At 43.4% G+C, this 15883-nt stretch overlaps 1 protein-coding gene across 1 annotated transcript in view; it reads right to left on the bottom strand.

The window, feature by feature from the left end:
- Positions 1–1065: 1065 nt before the first annotated feature.
- The window catches only part of PLCD4 (phospholipase C delta 4), a 71535-nt gene continuing 56717 nt past the window's right edge, over positions 1066–15883 (bottom strand). The window contains exons 15-17 of the mRNA XM_075317078.1: positions 11789–11924; positions 10379–10528; positions 1066–8145 (exon numbers count right to left, since the gene is read on the bottom strand). Coding sequence (XP_075173193.1) covers positions 8030–8145; positions 10379–10528; positions 11789–11924 — 402 coding nt within the window. The 3' untranslated portion in view covers positions 1066–8029. The remainder of the gene's footprint in view (positions 8146–10378; positions 10529–11788; positions 11925–15883) is intronic.

Raw genomic sequence — 15883 nt, 5'->3', positions numbered from 1 at the left:
GGTGCTATCAGGCTGATTCTATACATACAGTGCTATACTGGCGCTATCAGGCTGATTCTATATATACAGTGCTATACTGGCACTATCAGGCTGATTCTATACATAAAGTGCTATACTGGCACTATCAGGCTGAGTCTATACATACAGTGCTATACTGGCACTATCAGGCTGAGTCTATACATACAGTGCTATACTGGCACTATCAGGCTGATTCTATATATACAGTGCTATACTGGCACTATCAGGCTGATTCTATACATACAGTGCTATACTGGCGCTATCAGGCTGATTCTATACATACAGTGCTATACTGGCACTATCAGGCTGATTCTATATATACAGTGCTATACTGGCACTATCAGGCTGAGTCTATACATACAGTGCTATACTGGTGCTATCAGGCTGATTCTATACATACAGTGCTATACTGGCGCTATCAGGCTGATTCTATATATACAGTGCTATACTGGCACTATCAGGCTGATTCTATACATACAGTGCTATACTGGCACTATCAGGCTGAGTCTATACATACAGTGCTACACTGGCACTATCAGGCTGATTCTATACATACAGTGCTATACTGGCACTATCAGGCTGATTCTATATATACAGTGCTATACTGGCACTATCAGGCTGATTCTATACATACAGTGCTATACTGGCACTATCAGGCTGAGTCTATACATACAGTGCTATACTGGCGCTATCAGGCTGATTCTATACATACAGTGCTATACTGGCGCTATCAGGCTGATTCTATACATACAGTGCTATACTGGCGCTATCAGGCTGATTCTATACATACAGTGCTCTGGATATGGGGGACCAGGAATAGGGCAGAAAATGATGATACAATGTATCTTATTCCAGGTGCATACTTTCACTACCCTATGGTGCAGTTAGGTTTATGAGCAGAATCGCCACCATGATATAACCCACACTGCGGAGAACCACAAATGCAAACTTATGGAAATGGTTTCATGCATTGGAATATTTATTTTTTTTTTCCACCTTTTTAGTTCTAAAAAAAAAAAAACCCCAGTTAATAAATGACAATGCGCCCATTGTGTAAATTTGCTTTATTTAAAAAAAAAACTTTCCGTGGCCAAACAGACAATAGTACACAAGATACATTGTTTTTCTAAAACTTTGCTTACATTCATGGGTTATTATGAGAATATTACTGAGGAGTTTCTATTATTAACTATATACTGTGTGAACTACAAGATGCAGCAAGACCTGACGGGTATAAGAGGAAGAGCAAGAATTAAAGGGCAGCTCCAGTCACTGGATGTAATCCTCAAAGGGGCAGTAAATATTCCTGTAATATGGAGTAAGGATCTGTTCACACTGAGTGTTTGAAGCACAAACTCCAAGTTTTTAGGAGGATTTTAAAGCTTTTCCGCTCAAAAAACTCATAAAAAAGATCAGTGTGAACAAAAACTTAATGTTTCTTTTTTTGTTTTCAACTTTGGTAAATATATCCTTTATTCTATACAAAAGAGATTTATCTACAGCAAATTACCAGACTCCACACCGACCATTATCTGCGCCATCTACCATATCTGGCCCGAAACATTCACTTTATAAGTAAATATAGTTATTGTTCTTGAACACGTTCAGTAAGTAAATAACTGCGTCAATATTATTTTCTATAAAGAATAACATACTATAATACTCCCCCCTATGTACAAGAATATAACTACTATAATACTGCCCCTATGTACAAGAATATAACTACTATAATACTCCCCCCTATGTACAAGAATATAACTACTATAATACTGCCCCTACATACAAGAATATGACTACTATAATACTGCCCCTATGTACAAGGATATAACTACTATAATGCTGCTCCTATGTACAAGAATATAACTACTATAATATTGCCCCTATGTACAAGAATATAACTACTATAATACTCCCCCCTATGTACAAGAATATAACTACTATAATACTGCCCCTATGTACAAGAATATAACTACTATAATACTGCCCCTATGTACAAGAATATAACTACTATAATACTGCCCCCTATGTACAAGAATATAACTACTATAATACTGCCCATAAGTGTAAGAATATAAATACTGCTGTATAATACTGCCCCTGTGTACAAGAATATAACTACTATAATACTGCCCCTATGTACAAGAATAGAACTACTATAATACTGCTCCTATATACAATAATATAACTACTATAATACTGCCCTTATATACAAGAATATAACTACTATAATACTGCTCCTATGTACAAGAATATAACTACTATAATACTGTTCCTATGTACAAGAATATAACTACTATAATACTGTTCTCTATGTACAAGAATATAACTACTATAATACTGCTCCTATGTACAAGAATATAACTACTATAATACTGTTCCTATGTACAAGAATATAACTACTATAATACTGTTCTCTATGTACAAGAATATAACTACTATAATACTGCTCTCTATGTTCAAGAATATAACTACTATAATACTGCTCCTATATACAAGCATATAACTAGTATAATACTGCCCCTATGTACAATAATATAACTACTATAATACTGCTCCTATATACAAGAATATAACTAGTATAATACTGCTCCTATATACAAGAATATAACTACTATAATACTGTTCCTATGTACAAGAATATAACTACTGTAATACTGCCCCCTATGTACAAGAATATAACTACCATAATACTGCCCCTATATACAAGAATATAACTACTATAATACTGCCCCTATATACAAGAATGTACCTACTATAATACTGCCCACTATGTACAAGAATATAACTACTATAATACTGCCCACTATGTACAAGAATATAACTACTATAATACTGCCCCTACATACAAGAATATGACTACTATAATACTGCCCCTACATACAAGAATATGACTACTATAATACTGCCCCTATGTACAAGGATATAACTACTATAATGCTGCTCCTATGTACAAGAATATAACTAATATTATACTGCCCCTATGTACAAGAATATAACTACTATAATACTGCTCCTATGTACAAGAATATAACTACTATAATACTGCTCCTATGTACAAGAATAGAACTACTATAATACTGCCCATATGTACAAGAATATAACTACTATAATACTGCTCCCTATATACAAGAATATAACTACTATAATACTGCTCCCTATGTACAAGAATATAACTACTATAATACTGCCCCCTATATACAAGAATATAACTACTATAATACTGTTCCTATGTACAAGAATATAACTACTATAATACTGCCTTATGTACAAGAATATAACTATTATAATACTGCCCCTATGTACAAGAATATAACTACTATAATACTGCCCCCTATATACAAGAATATAACTACTATAATACTGTTCCTATGTACAAGAATATAACTACTATAATACTGCCTTATGTACAAGAATATACTATAATACTGCCCCCTATATACAAGAATATAACTGCTATAATACTGTTCCTATGTACAAGAATATAACTACTATAATACTGCCCATATGTACAAGAATATAACTACTATAATACTGTTCCTATGTACAAGAATATAACTACTATAATAGTGCCCCCTAGGTTCAAGGATATAACTACTATAATACTGCCCCTATCAACAAGAATACAACTACTATAATAATTCATCCTATGGAAAGAACATAACTGTTCTCTTCCTGACTCCTATGGATCAACATATAACTACTATCATCCAGCTCACTTTACCCCCTCATTTGGTCTTTATGACTGGAATTGCTCTTTAACACTAATATGACATGAGCTCTTCCCATCCTGTATATTAGGATTTACATAGTTATTTGTTATTTACAGAAACCTTATACAGACTATCTCTGTACAATATTTGCGAATTGTCAAAGCAACAAGCACACAAAACTTTTACTAAGTTCAGCCTTCATTATTCTGCGACTGCCTCATTACCAAGAATTGTAGAAATGCACAAATGTAAAGTGAATATATCATGTTGTTGTGGTCTCTTCACTTCGTCTTTAAAATCTTGAAGTCAGAAAATATACCTGAAAAAACTAAAGCGGTATCATGATTGATCAGTCTGAAATTGCTTTGGGGGCTTTGGTTCGTGCCCATTACCATCCCTTAAGAACTGAAGTAATATCACACGTATATGACATCCTGAATAACAAATAATGGTCAAGTGGAGATACTTTACTTTTCAAGTTTGGGAAGATTTTGGGGACATTTGATGCATTATGACATTTCTCAGTGATAAAGCAGTTATATGCCATTCGGTATGAGATTGCATAGCAAGAAACTGAGTCCAAGGAGGAATGTAGATGCGGATACCACGTCGCAGGTCATTAAATGATAGGACTCAAATAAATAGTGCAAGAGAGACAATCAATCCAAGATGGCTACAGGAGCTCACGTACTACAAGTAACACAGGCAAAAGTTCCATTAGAATTTCTGAAATTCACTGTTACAATTAGGAAAACAAAAAACCTCAGGAGAACATTTTTACAGCTAATATTTCCTAAATGTAGCATGCAGACATGACAATTATCATTCATCAGCCATCCAAAAATTCTTTACCTATAAAATAGATCTTGGAATAAGGCTACTTGGTGTCGGTGGGCAGCGTTATACCCCATGGCAGTGCCTTCTTCACAAATGTTACATCATAGCTTGGGTTAGGTAACAGCTGTGCCCCCTGGTGCAAAGTTGTAGCAAAGCTTTCCCTCACTGGGGCAAAAACTCCGCGTGCTGCCTGAAGCGGGCTTTACACGCTACGACATTGCTAATGCGAAGTCGTTGGGGTCACGGAATTTGTGACGCACATCCGGCCGCATTAGCGATGCCGTTGCGTGTGACACCTATGAGCGATTTTGCATTGTCGCAAAAACGTGCAAAATCGCTCATCGGTGACATGGGGGTCCATTCTCGAATATCGTTGGAGCTGCAGGTACGAAGTAGATCGTCGCTCCTGTGGCAGCACACATCGCTATGTGTGACACCGCAGGAACGAGGAACGGCTCCTTACCTGCCTCCCGGCAACAATGCGGAAGGAAGGAGGTGGGCGGGATGTTACGTCCCGCTCATCTCCGCCCCTCCGCTTCTATTGGGCGGCCGCTCAGTGACGTCGCTGTGACGCCGCACGGACCGCCCCCTTAGAAAGGAGGCGGTTCGCCAGTCACAGCGACGTCGCAGGGAAGGTAAGTATGTGTGACGGATCCGGCCGATGCTGTGCAACACGGGCAGCGATTTGCCCGTGTCGCACAACTGATGGGGGCGGGAACGCACGCTAGCGATATCGGTACCGATATCGCAGCGTGTAAAGCGGCCTTTAGTCTTGTATCTAAATTAATTTAGAGGGGTATATCCTTGTCCCCACCCATGTCCTTGTTATGGTATTTAGTGCAGCCTGCATGCTTTTTTTAACTATGTAGTAATATAAAAGTTCAAGTAACTATAAAAAAAACTTTATAGTATGTTTATTATCAGACAAATCTGCTTCTTTCTCCTCTTATGAGCCACTTCTCCCCCACCTGCTGCCTCACTCTGAAAAACTGCTATACAAGGAAGAATCAGATTACAGATGCCCATTGCAGTCTATAGACAGGTGAGAGGAGGATCGGAGTAACACAGGCATAAATAGAACAGATATTTTGTAGCTTTCTAGTAAGTGTTTTATCTCACTCCAGTGCTGATTTGACAGTTAGGCTGGATTCACATGATGGTATGGCATCTGATGTGAGTGTATCGGATGCAATATGCTAATCACCCTTGGCTCCTGCTATGCTGTCAGAATGAGCCGAGTGTCATGCACCTGTGATCTGATCACAGCTGCGGAGGAGAGGGAGAGAGTAATGTCCCCATCTCCTCAATTGCCAGCTGATGTGATTATCGCACTGCACTTGGATGTCATCTGAGTGCAGTCCAATGTTTCACTCGCACCCATAGACTTGTATGGGTGTGAGTGACACGTCTCTCGCTCCCAATCGCACCATGCTGTGACTTTTCGCTCATCCAGAATCTGGATGAGAAAAAAACCTGACCATCTACTCTCCCTCGTTGACTAACATTGGTCCGAGTGCAATGCAATGCAATCTTCTCACATTGCGCTCGTCTGAGTCATACGCTCGTGTGATCATACCCTTACACTGTTGTACAATCTGATCCATGCTACTGCTTCTGTGCATGTCACAAATTGATACAAGACAACGAGGATTCCTATGTGATGGGAGTAATCAAGCAACAAGTCTGCACCCACCAGCTCAGAGGCAAGTAAAAATTAGAGGTCGAGCCTTCAGAGGAGAAAACTGGTGAACAATACAAGTCATATATTGTCCATAAATAGTGTTATTCCTCATGTGCACAGGCAGCTTATTCCAAAACTGACACCGGCCACAACGGGTACTTTTAAGGCTGAGTGCATCATTGTCGTTGTGGATTTTGTTACTGTTATTTTCATTCCATGCATTGCAAAAGGAAAAATCCAGGGTAAAAAAAAATCTGCACCAAGCTCTGATTTCTGTTAAAAACTTTTGCACCATCCTAAAGTCATTTTTTTGTTTATTCACGAGCCCCTCTAGGCTGTGCATAAAGGAGCACATATTTAGGAGCCAAGAGTGACTACAAAGCGCATTCTCCATCACATGCATGCATTACATGGACATTCATTTCAATAGGAACTGCAATGCTTTGTTTCACCTTTGGCGGCGCTGCAGGTTTCTACTTGCTGGAGATCAGACGATTCTCTTAAAGGGTCCATCGCCCTCTATCCTTTAAGCTGAAAGATCCAATGCACCGTGGCTGCGGCAAACGTCAACCTAACACTGCAATACCCAAACCAGAGTCGCAGGCTGCATAGATCAAACTTCACAAAATGTCACATCATTCCACGGTCAATGCAATATTACAGAATTCACACAGTACAGACAATCACGTCATTACAGAGGAGAGTAGTCTACACAAGATGGCTTTATCCAGTGAAGGGGTTGTCTGGATGAGATGCCCCTTTAATAAATGCTGCAGGGAAATAATAGGGGGGGGGGGTCTTCCAATTGGAGTTTTGTGATAGACTAGTTTTACACTTGCGTTGGGCGAAATCCGCTGGGTCCGTTGCTGCGTCGTTTTGACGCCTCCGTTATTTTTGTGGTGTCAACGGATGCAACGGATCCATTATTTCACAGTAATCCATTAGCTGATTCCTGTGAAATAACGGACCGTTGCATCGGTTTGGCGTCCGTCTAACGGAATACGTCGGCTCTGGGTTTTTTTCATTTTTCATTTTTTTTCACTCTGGGCATGCTCAGTAGAAATTAGCGGAATCCAGCAGCGGATTCCGTTAAGCACTTAGCAAAGGAATCCGCTACCATAGGGAACCATTATAAATTTTAACGGAAGCAACGGAATCCGCTGGTCGGCGTCATTTTGACGCAAGCATTTAACGTTATATTCAGCGTTTCTTCCGCTCGGCGGAAGCAACGGAGCGTCGGCCAACGGAAGCAACGCAGGTACTTTTGGCACAATCCGTCATCAATGCAAGTCTATGGGAAACAACGGAATACGTTAACAGATTCCGCTGTTTCCCAAGACAGCGGATTGCGCCAAAAAAAATAACGCAAGTGTGAAAGTACCCATACCAGCAGATCATGCTGTGTTCCGGCAATACTCCAGCCGCCCCATAATATGGACAAGGGAGTCTCCACTCCAGACAACAACCCGACTAACAGAGGTCATATTGTAGAATCACTAACACTGTTCATGCTGCGGGGGGCAGCACCGCCGCACTGCTCAGCACCTGGGGAAGGGGGGGGGGGGGGTACAGCAGTAATACTATCCTCATAGGATAATCAGCAAAACAACATTATTAAATAGAATAGCACCAAATATACAAATGTACAATAAATACGTAAAAAAAAATAATGCAATATACAAGTATATACAAAACAGCCTGAGGGAGGGGGGAGGGGGAAGTGCAAAATCTAGCATAACAGCAGTAAGGCCGAGCTTCAGAACTCAAGAGGTTGCTATATCTATTAACCCTCCGCTTCCTGCACCGGATTTGAGGTGTCTGTTATACGGATGAAAACAAACAGCGTGGCTGGCGGGATTTTGGTGCCGTCTTTGGAAAGGAGATGGACATGGCGATAACCTGCGGAAAACACTGAATATAAGAAACATGTAAATGAACGGGAAAAGTATCTGTGCTGCTGACTGTTGGATTTACACGTCCGATATTCACGGTCCAAGTACAGACCGCGATGTCAGTACCGGCTGCGGGTATTAGGACATTATGTTTGGGTCAGGAGACCCACGGCCGGTCCGGACATTGTCCTCACTCTTGACCTATTGATGATCAGTCACACTGAGCGTCCGCGGCTCCACAGACATCACATTGATGTGAGTGCAAACTGTGCAATACTTCATTTCTCCTGTAGTGGCGCTGCGGGGAAATAAAACTCTTATTGACATATTAACGTTCATTGTGGTCCACTCTGTACTGGGAACACCCCACAAGAACTGCCATATACCAAAAACACCCCACAAGACCTGCCATATACCAAAAACACCCCACAAGACCTGCCATATACCAAGAACACCCCACAAGACCTGCCATATACCAAGAACACCCCACAAGACCTGCCATATACCAAAAACACCCCACAAGACCTGCCGTATACCAAGAACACCCCACAAGACCTGCCATATACCAAGAACACCCCACAAGACCTACCATATACCAAAAATACCCCACAAGACCTGCCATATACTAAAAACACCCCACAAGACCTGCCATATACCAAAAACACCCCACAAGACCTGCCATATACCAAAAACACCCCACAAGACCTGCCGTATACCAAGAACACCCCACAAGACCTACCATATACCAAAAACACCCCACAAGACCTGCCATATACCAAAAACACCCCACAAGACCTGCCATATACCAAAAACACCCCACAAGACCTGCCGTATACCAAGAACACCCCACAAGACCTGCCATATACCAAGAACACCCCACAAGACCTACCATATACCAAAAATACCCCACAAGACCTGCCGTATACCAAAAACACCCCACAAGACCTGCCATATACCAAAAACACCCCACAAGACCTGCCATATACCAAAAACACCCCACAAGACCTGCCATATACCATGAACACCCCACAAGACCTGCCATATACCATGAACACCCCACAAGACCTGCCATATACCAAGAACACCCCACAAGACCTGCCATATACCAAGAACACCCCACAAGACCTGCCATATACCAAAAACACCCCACAAGACCTGCCGTATACCAAGAACACCCCACAAGACCTGCTATATACCATAAACACCCCACAAGACCTACCATATACCAAAAACACCCCACAAGACCTGCCATATACCAAAAACACCCCACAAGACCTACCGTATACCAAAAACACCCCACAAGACCTGCCATATACCAAGAACACCCCACAAGACCTACCGCATACCAAGAACACACCCCACAAGAGTTGCCATATACCAAGAACACCCCACAAGACCTACCATATACCAAGAACACCCCACAAGACCCGCCGTATACCGAGAAGACCCCACAAAATTCTGTATATTGAGAACACTCCACATATCCCATTATATACCGAGAACACCCCACAAAACCCTCCGTATACTGAGAACACCCCACAAGACCTACCATATACCAAGAACACCTCACAAAACCCTCCGTATACCAAGAACACCTCACAAGACCCTCCGTATACCAAGAACACCCCACAAGACCCTCCATATACAGGGAAGACCTCACAAGACCCTCTGTATACCAAGAACACCCCACAAGACCCTCTGTATACCGAGAACACCCCACAAGACCTGCCATATACCGGGAACACCCCACAAATCTGTCATATACTGTAAACACCCCACCAGACCAACTATATTACCACCTAGCAGACAGCAGACATTTACAAGAGCCACTATCACCAAATCAATGTTATCCAGGTCGCCCGTCAGTGGTTTTAATGTTACGGCTGATCTGTGCATTTCCTGTAACATATAAATAACTTGTACTTCTAGGCGTTTATGTAGATTTGTCCTAACGTCCCCTGAATTGTCACACGACATATATAGGGGGAGTATATGACCCCGCAGCCACCACGGCCTGGATACAACTGGGCCTTCTGCATCAACTGCAGCAGATCAGAAAAATGTGTTGCCCATAGCAACCAATCAGAGTTCAGCTTTCATTTCTTAAACTGCTCTGATACAATGAAAGCTGCACTGTGATTGGTTGCTATGGGCAACAAACACCATTTTTCATTTTTGATAAATCCGTCTTTCACCATTATCTGCTCACGTACATGAGAGACATGGCCGCACGTTCTCACCTGACTTGACGCTCTTGAACGGGAGCGTGTACTGTCCAATGAAATCGTTCCTTGTGGTCTTGTCATAATCCTCCACCACGAACCTGACGAGGGCCAGCTCCGGGACGTGGATCTTGAATTGCAAAGTCTCGTTCCAGATGGGGTTAAATCCTTGAGATGGAAGGACAGACATAGGTGTACGGTTACCTCCAGTGAAATATTCATGAGGTCCGTGGCCTACAAATTCACCAGGGAGCCATGACACCAGCCACGTCAGTCAGAAACCCGAGGGACGGCTGGAAAATGTCTACTGACAGGTGTCATACAGAGAATGCCCCCAGGGAGCATGAGGAATCAGCGGGATCGGATAGTCCGCCTATACATTTCTATAGGGGGTCATCACATGTAATCAATCTATGTGGTCCCTGCCGCCACAATCTGCAACCAGGCCATTCTAGACCGTTCCATAAAAATGGGCAATTCACACCGTGAGATCGTCTGATATTCAATTATAGAACCTATAAAGGGTTAAAGAAATAATGTAATATATTGCTTTAACCCCTTCATGATCGACATTTGGGGTGGGGGGGGGGGTTTGGTTCTGTTTTTCTCCTTCCCTTCTTCCAAGATTTTTTATATTACTTTTTTTGTGGGCCCCCGAAAGCCAACAACCCATCATCACCGTCACGTTAGATATTAATAGCAGCATTTCAATGGTTAACAGCAGCAAGCAGACCCAGCTCCTATCTCTGCTGTTATAGGCAGCTGCCGGCTGGATTACCTCTGTATATCAGCCATAACCCAACATGTATGAAACCCATATACCGTACATCACGTCTTCAAGGGGTTAATGCACCTATAAGAAGGTTTGCAAATAGTATTGATGCAATATACGCCCATTGTGTCCATTTATTTGAAGAACATCCCTTTCATTATCCCGGGATCCCTCTAAAGGTTAAAGATACTTTTGTGACTCGGTTTTTTATTGCTGCAATGCATCTAATGAAAAACATAAAGCAAGTTTCTAAATAGATTTGCATGAAAAAAATCCTATATTTTGGTATACAGCTCCTGTGCAGAGCTATGTGTCTCCATGACTCCAGACTACAAACATTCCCTGTGTAGTCAGATCCTTCTCTCGTGCGTTTCTCCTCCATTTCTACCTCATCTTCTTGATAATTTACAGAGGGTAGAAGATGGTGCAACCTGACTGCGGGGTCCGACTACACTGGGGGTTTGTAGTCTGTTACCATGGAGACACAAGTCATATCTGATAATTATGTGGTCCCCTTATACTGCGGGGGATACAAGAACCTCACAAGTTGTTTCCTCTGGGCTCAGGTTCGTCAGGACCGGTGTCTATATTGGCGCCATATTTACAACCGATTCTTCACATATTCAAGGTGAAGTGCAGGATGACAGAAGACTCACCATTGTTATCTATGTACTTGGTCTCCTGCTTTGATTGGTCAATGGAAACCCCAAATATTTCCACTCGAACGAGAGGATCCACAATGGAGCCCTCCTTACTGTTCTCAACCTTAGGCAGCTGCTGAGCGCTAATCACCTATAGGAAAAGAAATAATCGTCACCAATAGGGTATATAGGTACTATAACCTGGGCATCTCCTGTATATAATTATATATGTACAGCCGGTATAACCTGGGCATCTCCTGTATATAATTATATATGTACAGCCGGTATAACCTGGGCATCTCCTGTATATAATTATATATGTACAGCCGGTATAACCTGGTCATCTCCTGTATATAATTATATATGTACAGCCGGTATAACCTGGGCATCTCCTGTATATAATTATATATGTACAGCCGGTATAACCCGGGCATCTCCTGTATATAATTATATATGTACAGCCGGTATAACCTGGGCATCTCCTGTATATAATTATATATGTACAGCCGGTATAACCTGGGCATCTCCTGTATATAACTATATATGTACAGCCGGTATAACCTGGGCATCTCCTGTATATAATTATATATGTACAGCCGGTATAACCTGGACATCTCCTGTATATAATTATATATGTACAGCCGGTATAACCTGGGCATCTCCTGTATATAATTATATATGTACAGCCGGTATAACCCGGGCATCTCCTGTATATAATTATATATGTACAGCCGGTATAACCTGGGCATCTCCTGTATATAATTATATATGTACAGCCGGTATAACCTGGGCATCTCCTGTATATAATTATATATGTACAGCCGGTATAACCTGGGCATCTCCTGTATATAATTATATATGTACAGCCGGTATAACCTGGGCATCTCCTGTATATAATTATATATGTACAGCCGGTATAACCTGGGCATCTCCTGTATATAATTATATATGTACAGCCGGTATAACCCGGGCATCTCCTGTACATAATTATATATGTACAGCCGGTATAACCTGGGCATCTCCTGTATATAATTATATATGTACAGCCGGTATAACCTGGTCATCTCCTGTATATAATTATATATGTACAGCCGGTATAACCTGGGCATCTCCTGTATATAATTATATATGTACAGCTGGTATAACCTGGGCATCTCCTGTATATAATTATATATGTACAGCCGGTATATCCTGGGCATCTCAGAATATAATTATATATGTACAGACGGTATAACCTGGGCATCTCCTGTATATAATTATATATGTACAGCCGGTATAACCTGGGCATCTCCTGTATATAATTATATATGTAGAGCCGGTATAACCTGGGCATCTCCTGTATATAATTATATATGTAGAGCCGGTATAACCTGGACATCTCCTGTATATAAATATATATGTACAGCCGGTATAACCTGGGCATCTCCTGTATATAATTATATATGTACAGCTGGTGTAACCTGGCCATCTCCTGCATATAATTATATATGTACAGCCGGTATAACCTGGGCATCTCCTGAATATAATTATATATGTACCAATGGTATAACCTGGGCATCTCGTGTATATAATTATATATGTACAGCCAGTATAACCTGGGCATCTCCTGTATATAATTATATATGTACAGCCGGTATAACCTGGGCATCTCCTGTATATAATTATATATGTACAGCTGGTGTAACCTGGCCATCTCCTGCATATAATTATATATGTACAGCCGGTATAACCTGGGCATCTCCTGAATATAATTATATATGTACCAATGGTATAACCTGGGCATCTCGTGTATATAATTATATATGTACAGCCAGTATAACCTGGGCATCTCCTGTATATAATTATATATGTACAGCCAGTATAACCTGGGCATCTCCTGTATATAATTATATATGTACAGCTGATGTAACCTGGGCATCTCCTGTATATAATTATATATGTACAGCTGATATAACCTGGGCATCTCCTGTATATAATTATATATGTACAGCTGATATAACCTGGGCATCTCCTGTATATAATTATATATGTACAGCTGGTATAACCTGGGCATCTCCTGTATATAATTATATATGTACAGCCGGTATAACCTGGGCATCTCCTGTATATAATTATATATGTTGTCACGCTCCCCGGGTCCCGACGTCGTTCCTCACTCACCGCTCCGGTCCCCGGGTCTCCTGCCTCCAGTCACACGTCCTCCTCGGCACCGCTCCCTGCTCTGGCCTCCGGCACCCGGGCATCGCGCATGCGCATTAGGGCGCGCGCGCGGTCACTCACCTCCTCTTTAAGGCCCAGCACTCCCTAAACAGGATATTGCATCAGTCAGGGTCAGGTATATTAGGAGCTTCCTGCCTGGAGGGCGTCGCCTGTTCTATGAGTTCTATAGCTAGGAGTCCAGGTCCCGCTTGCTGTGTCTTGCATTAACACTGTGTCTTCCACAGAACCACTTCTACCAAGTTAACCTGGTCCTGTCCGAGAGGTCCTGCGGGGACTGTCCTGCCAATCTATCCTGGCCTGGGCCACAGCCTGTCCGAGTGCTCCTACGGGGACTATCAGCTGAGACGCTACCATCCTCTTCAGTCTGAACCTGCCTCCTACCCTCGGCTTCACCTGGTGATCTTTGCCTCCTCTACCGGTTGGACTCTGTTCACGTCTGACATCTCTACCTGCCATCAGTACCCGGGCACCGTCATCACACCTGGCACCAAGAACTCTTTGTCCCTAGGGACTTCGTCATTCCAGCTTCTGGAAAGGACTCTGACCTTATCCTGCTTAGTGCTCCGGTAACCGTGCACCTAGGCCCTCTAGTGGGGTGACCGGACAGTCCCTGTATAGGGGTTAGCTCTGTGTTGCCTCACTGGGGGAGTCCGGTGCACGGCCCAGAGGATCCACCACCCGGGCATTACAGATAGAACAGGCCATGGATCCTGCCGAAGCTTTAGCGGCTCAGTTGGCCGGATTGCAGCAGGAGCTGGTCCGTCAACGCGAAACTCAATCCCGTATGCTGGCCTTCATGACGTCAGTGGACACCCGCCTGAACACGCTGCAAGCAACCGCCACGTCCCTATCAACACCAGCCATGTCCACGACCTCCGTAGGAGCCGCCACCGAGACCTCAAGACTCCGACTGGCTTCTCCGCCCCGGTACGCCGGGGATCCCAAGACCTGCAGGGGGTTCTTGAACCAGTGCTCGCTCCACTTCAAACTGCTGCCGCGCCTCTTCGCTTCTGACTAGGCCAAGGTAGCCTTCATAATGTCCCACCTGGAGGGTGAGGCACTGGCATGGATGAATCCCTTGTGGGGGAAGGAAGATCTCGTAACCAACAACATCCGAGACTTCCTGCATGCCTTCCGGGCCACCTTTGATGAACCCGGACGCGCCTCCACGTCGGCTTCCTCGCTACTCAGACTACGACAAGGGACTTTGACAGTGGGACAGTATGCTATCCGGTTCCGTACCCTGGCCTCTGAGCTAGGGTGGAACAATGAAGCCTTGACTGCCGCCTTCTGGGAGGGGCTTACCGGTCGCATCAAGGACGAGCTGGCCGGCCGAGACGTCCCCTCTACCTTGGATGCCTTGATCGCCCTTGCAACCCGGATAGACCGCCGCTTTCAAGAAAGGTCTAAAGAAATGTCCCGCGAGCGGCGTCCTGTAAGGCACTCCGCTTCTGCACAGAAGCCCATCCTCTCCTCATCCGTGCTCCCTGGCTCCTCCATCCATGAGCCCATGCAAGTGGACCGGCTACGGTCCTCCGAGCAGCGTCGAGCGGAACGAGCCGCCAAGGGCCTATGCTTCTATTGTGGAGACGGCGCACACCAGGTGCGTTCCTGCCCAGAGAAACCGGGAAACTCCAAAGCCTAGGGTTGGTAGGAGAGGCCACCCTAGGTACTGGGAAGCTCTCTGACCCAGTGACATGGACTGTACAGGTGACAACAGGAGAAACCCGCTTCACGGCAGAGGCGTATCTCGACTCCGGGGCAGCGGGTAACTTCATCCACCAGGCCACAGTGGACAAGTACCAGGTACCTGTCACCCCGCTGCAGACACCCCTTATGATAGCCTCTGTGGATGGGGAACCTCTCTCTGACACCGTCCTGTTCCTCACC

Source organism: Anomaloglossus baeobatrachus, chromosome 7 (genome assembly GCF_048569485.1).
Source record: "Anomaloglossus baeobatrachus isolate aAnoBae1 chromosome 7, aAnoBae1.hap1, whole genome shotgun sequence".
NCBI classification, from domain to species: Eukaryota; Metazoa; Chordata; class Amphibia; order Anura; family Aromobatidae; genus Anomaloglossus; species Anomaloglossus baeobatrachus.
The sequence above is the reverse complement of the archived record's forward strand: the minus strand, read 5'-3'. Positions and strand labels throughout refer to the sequence as shown.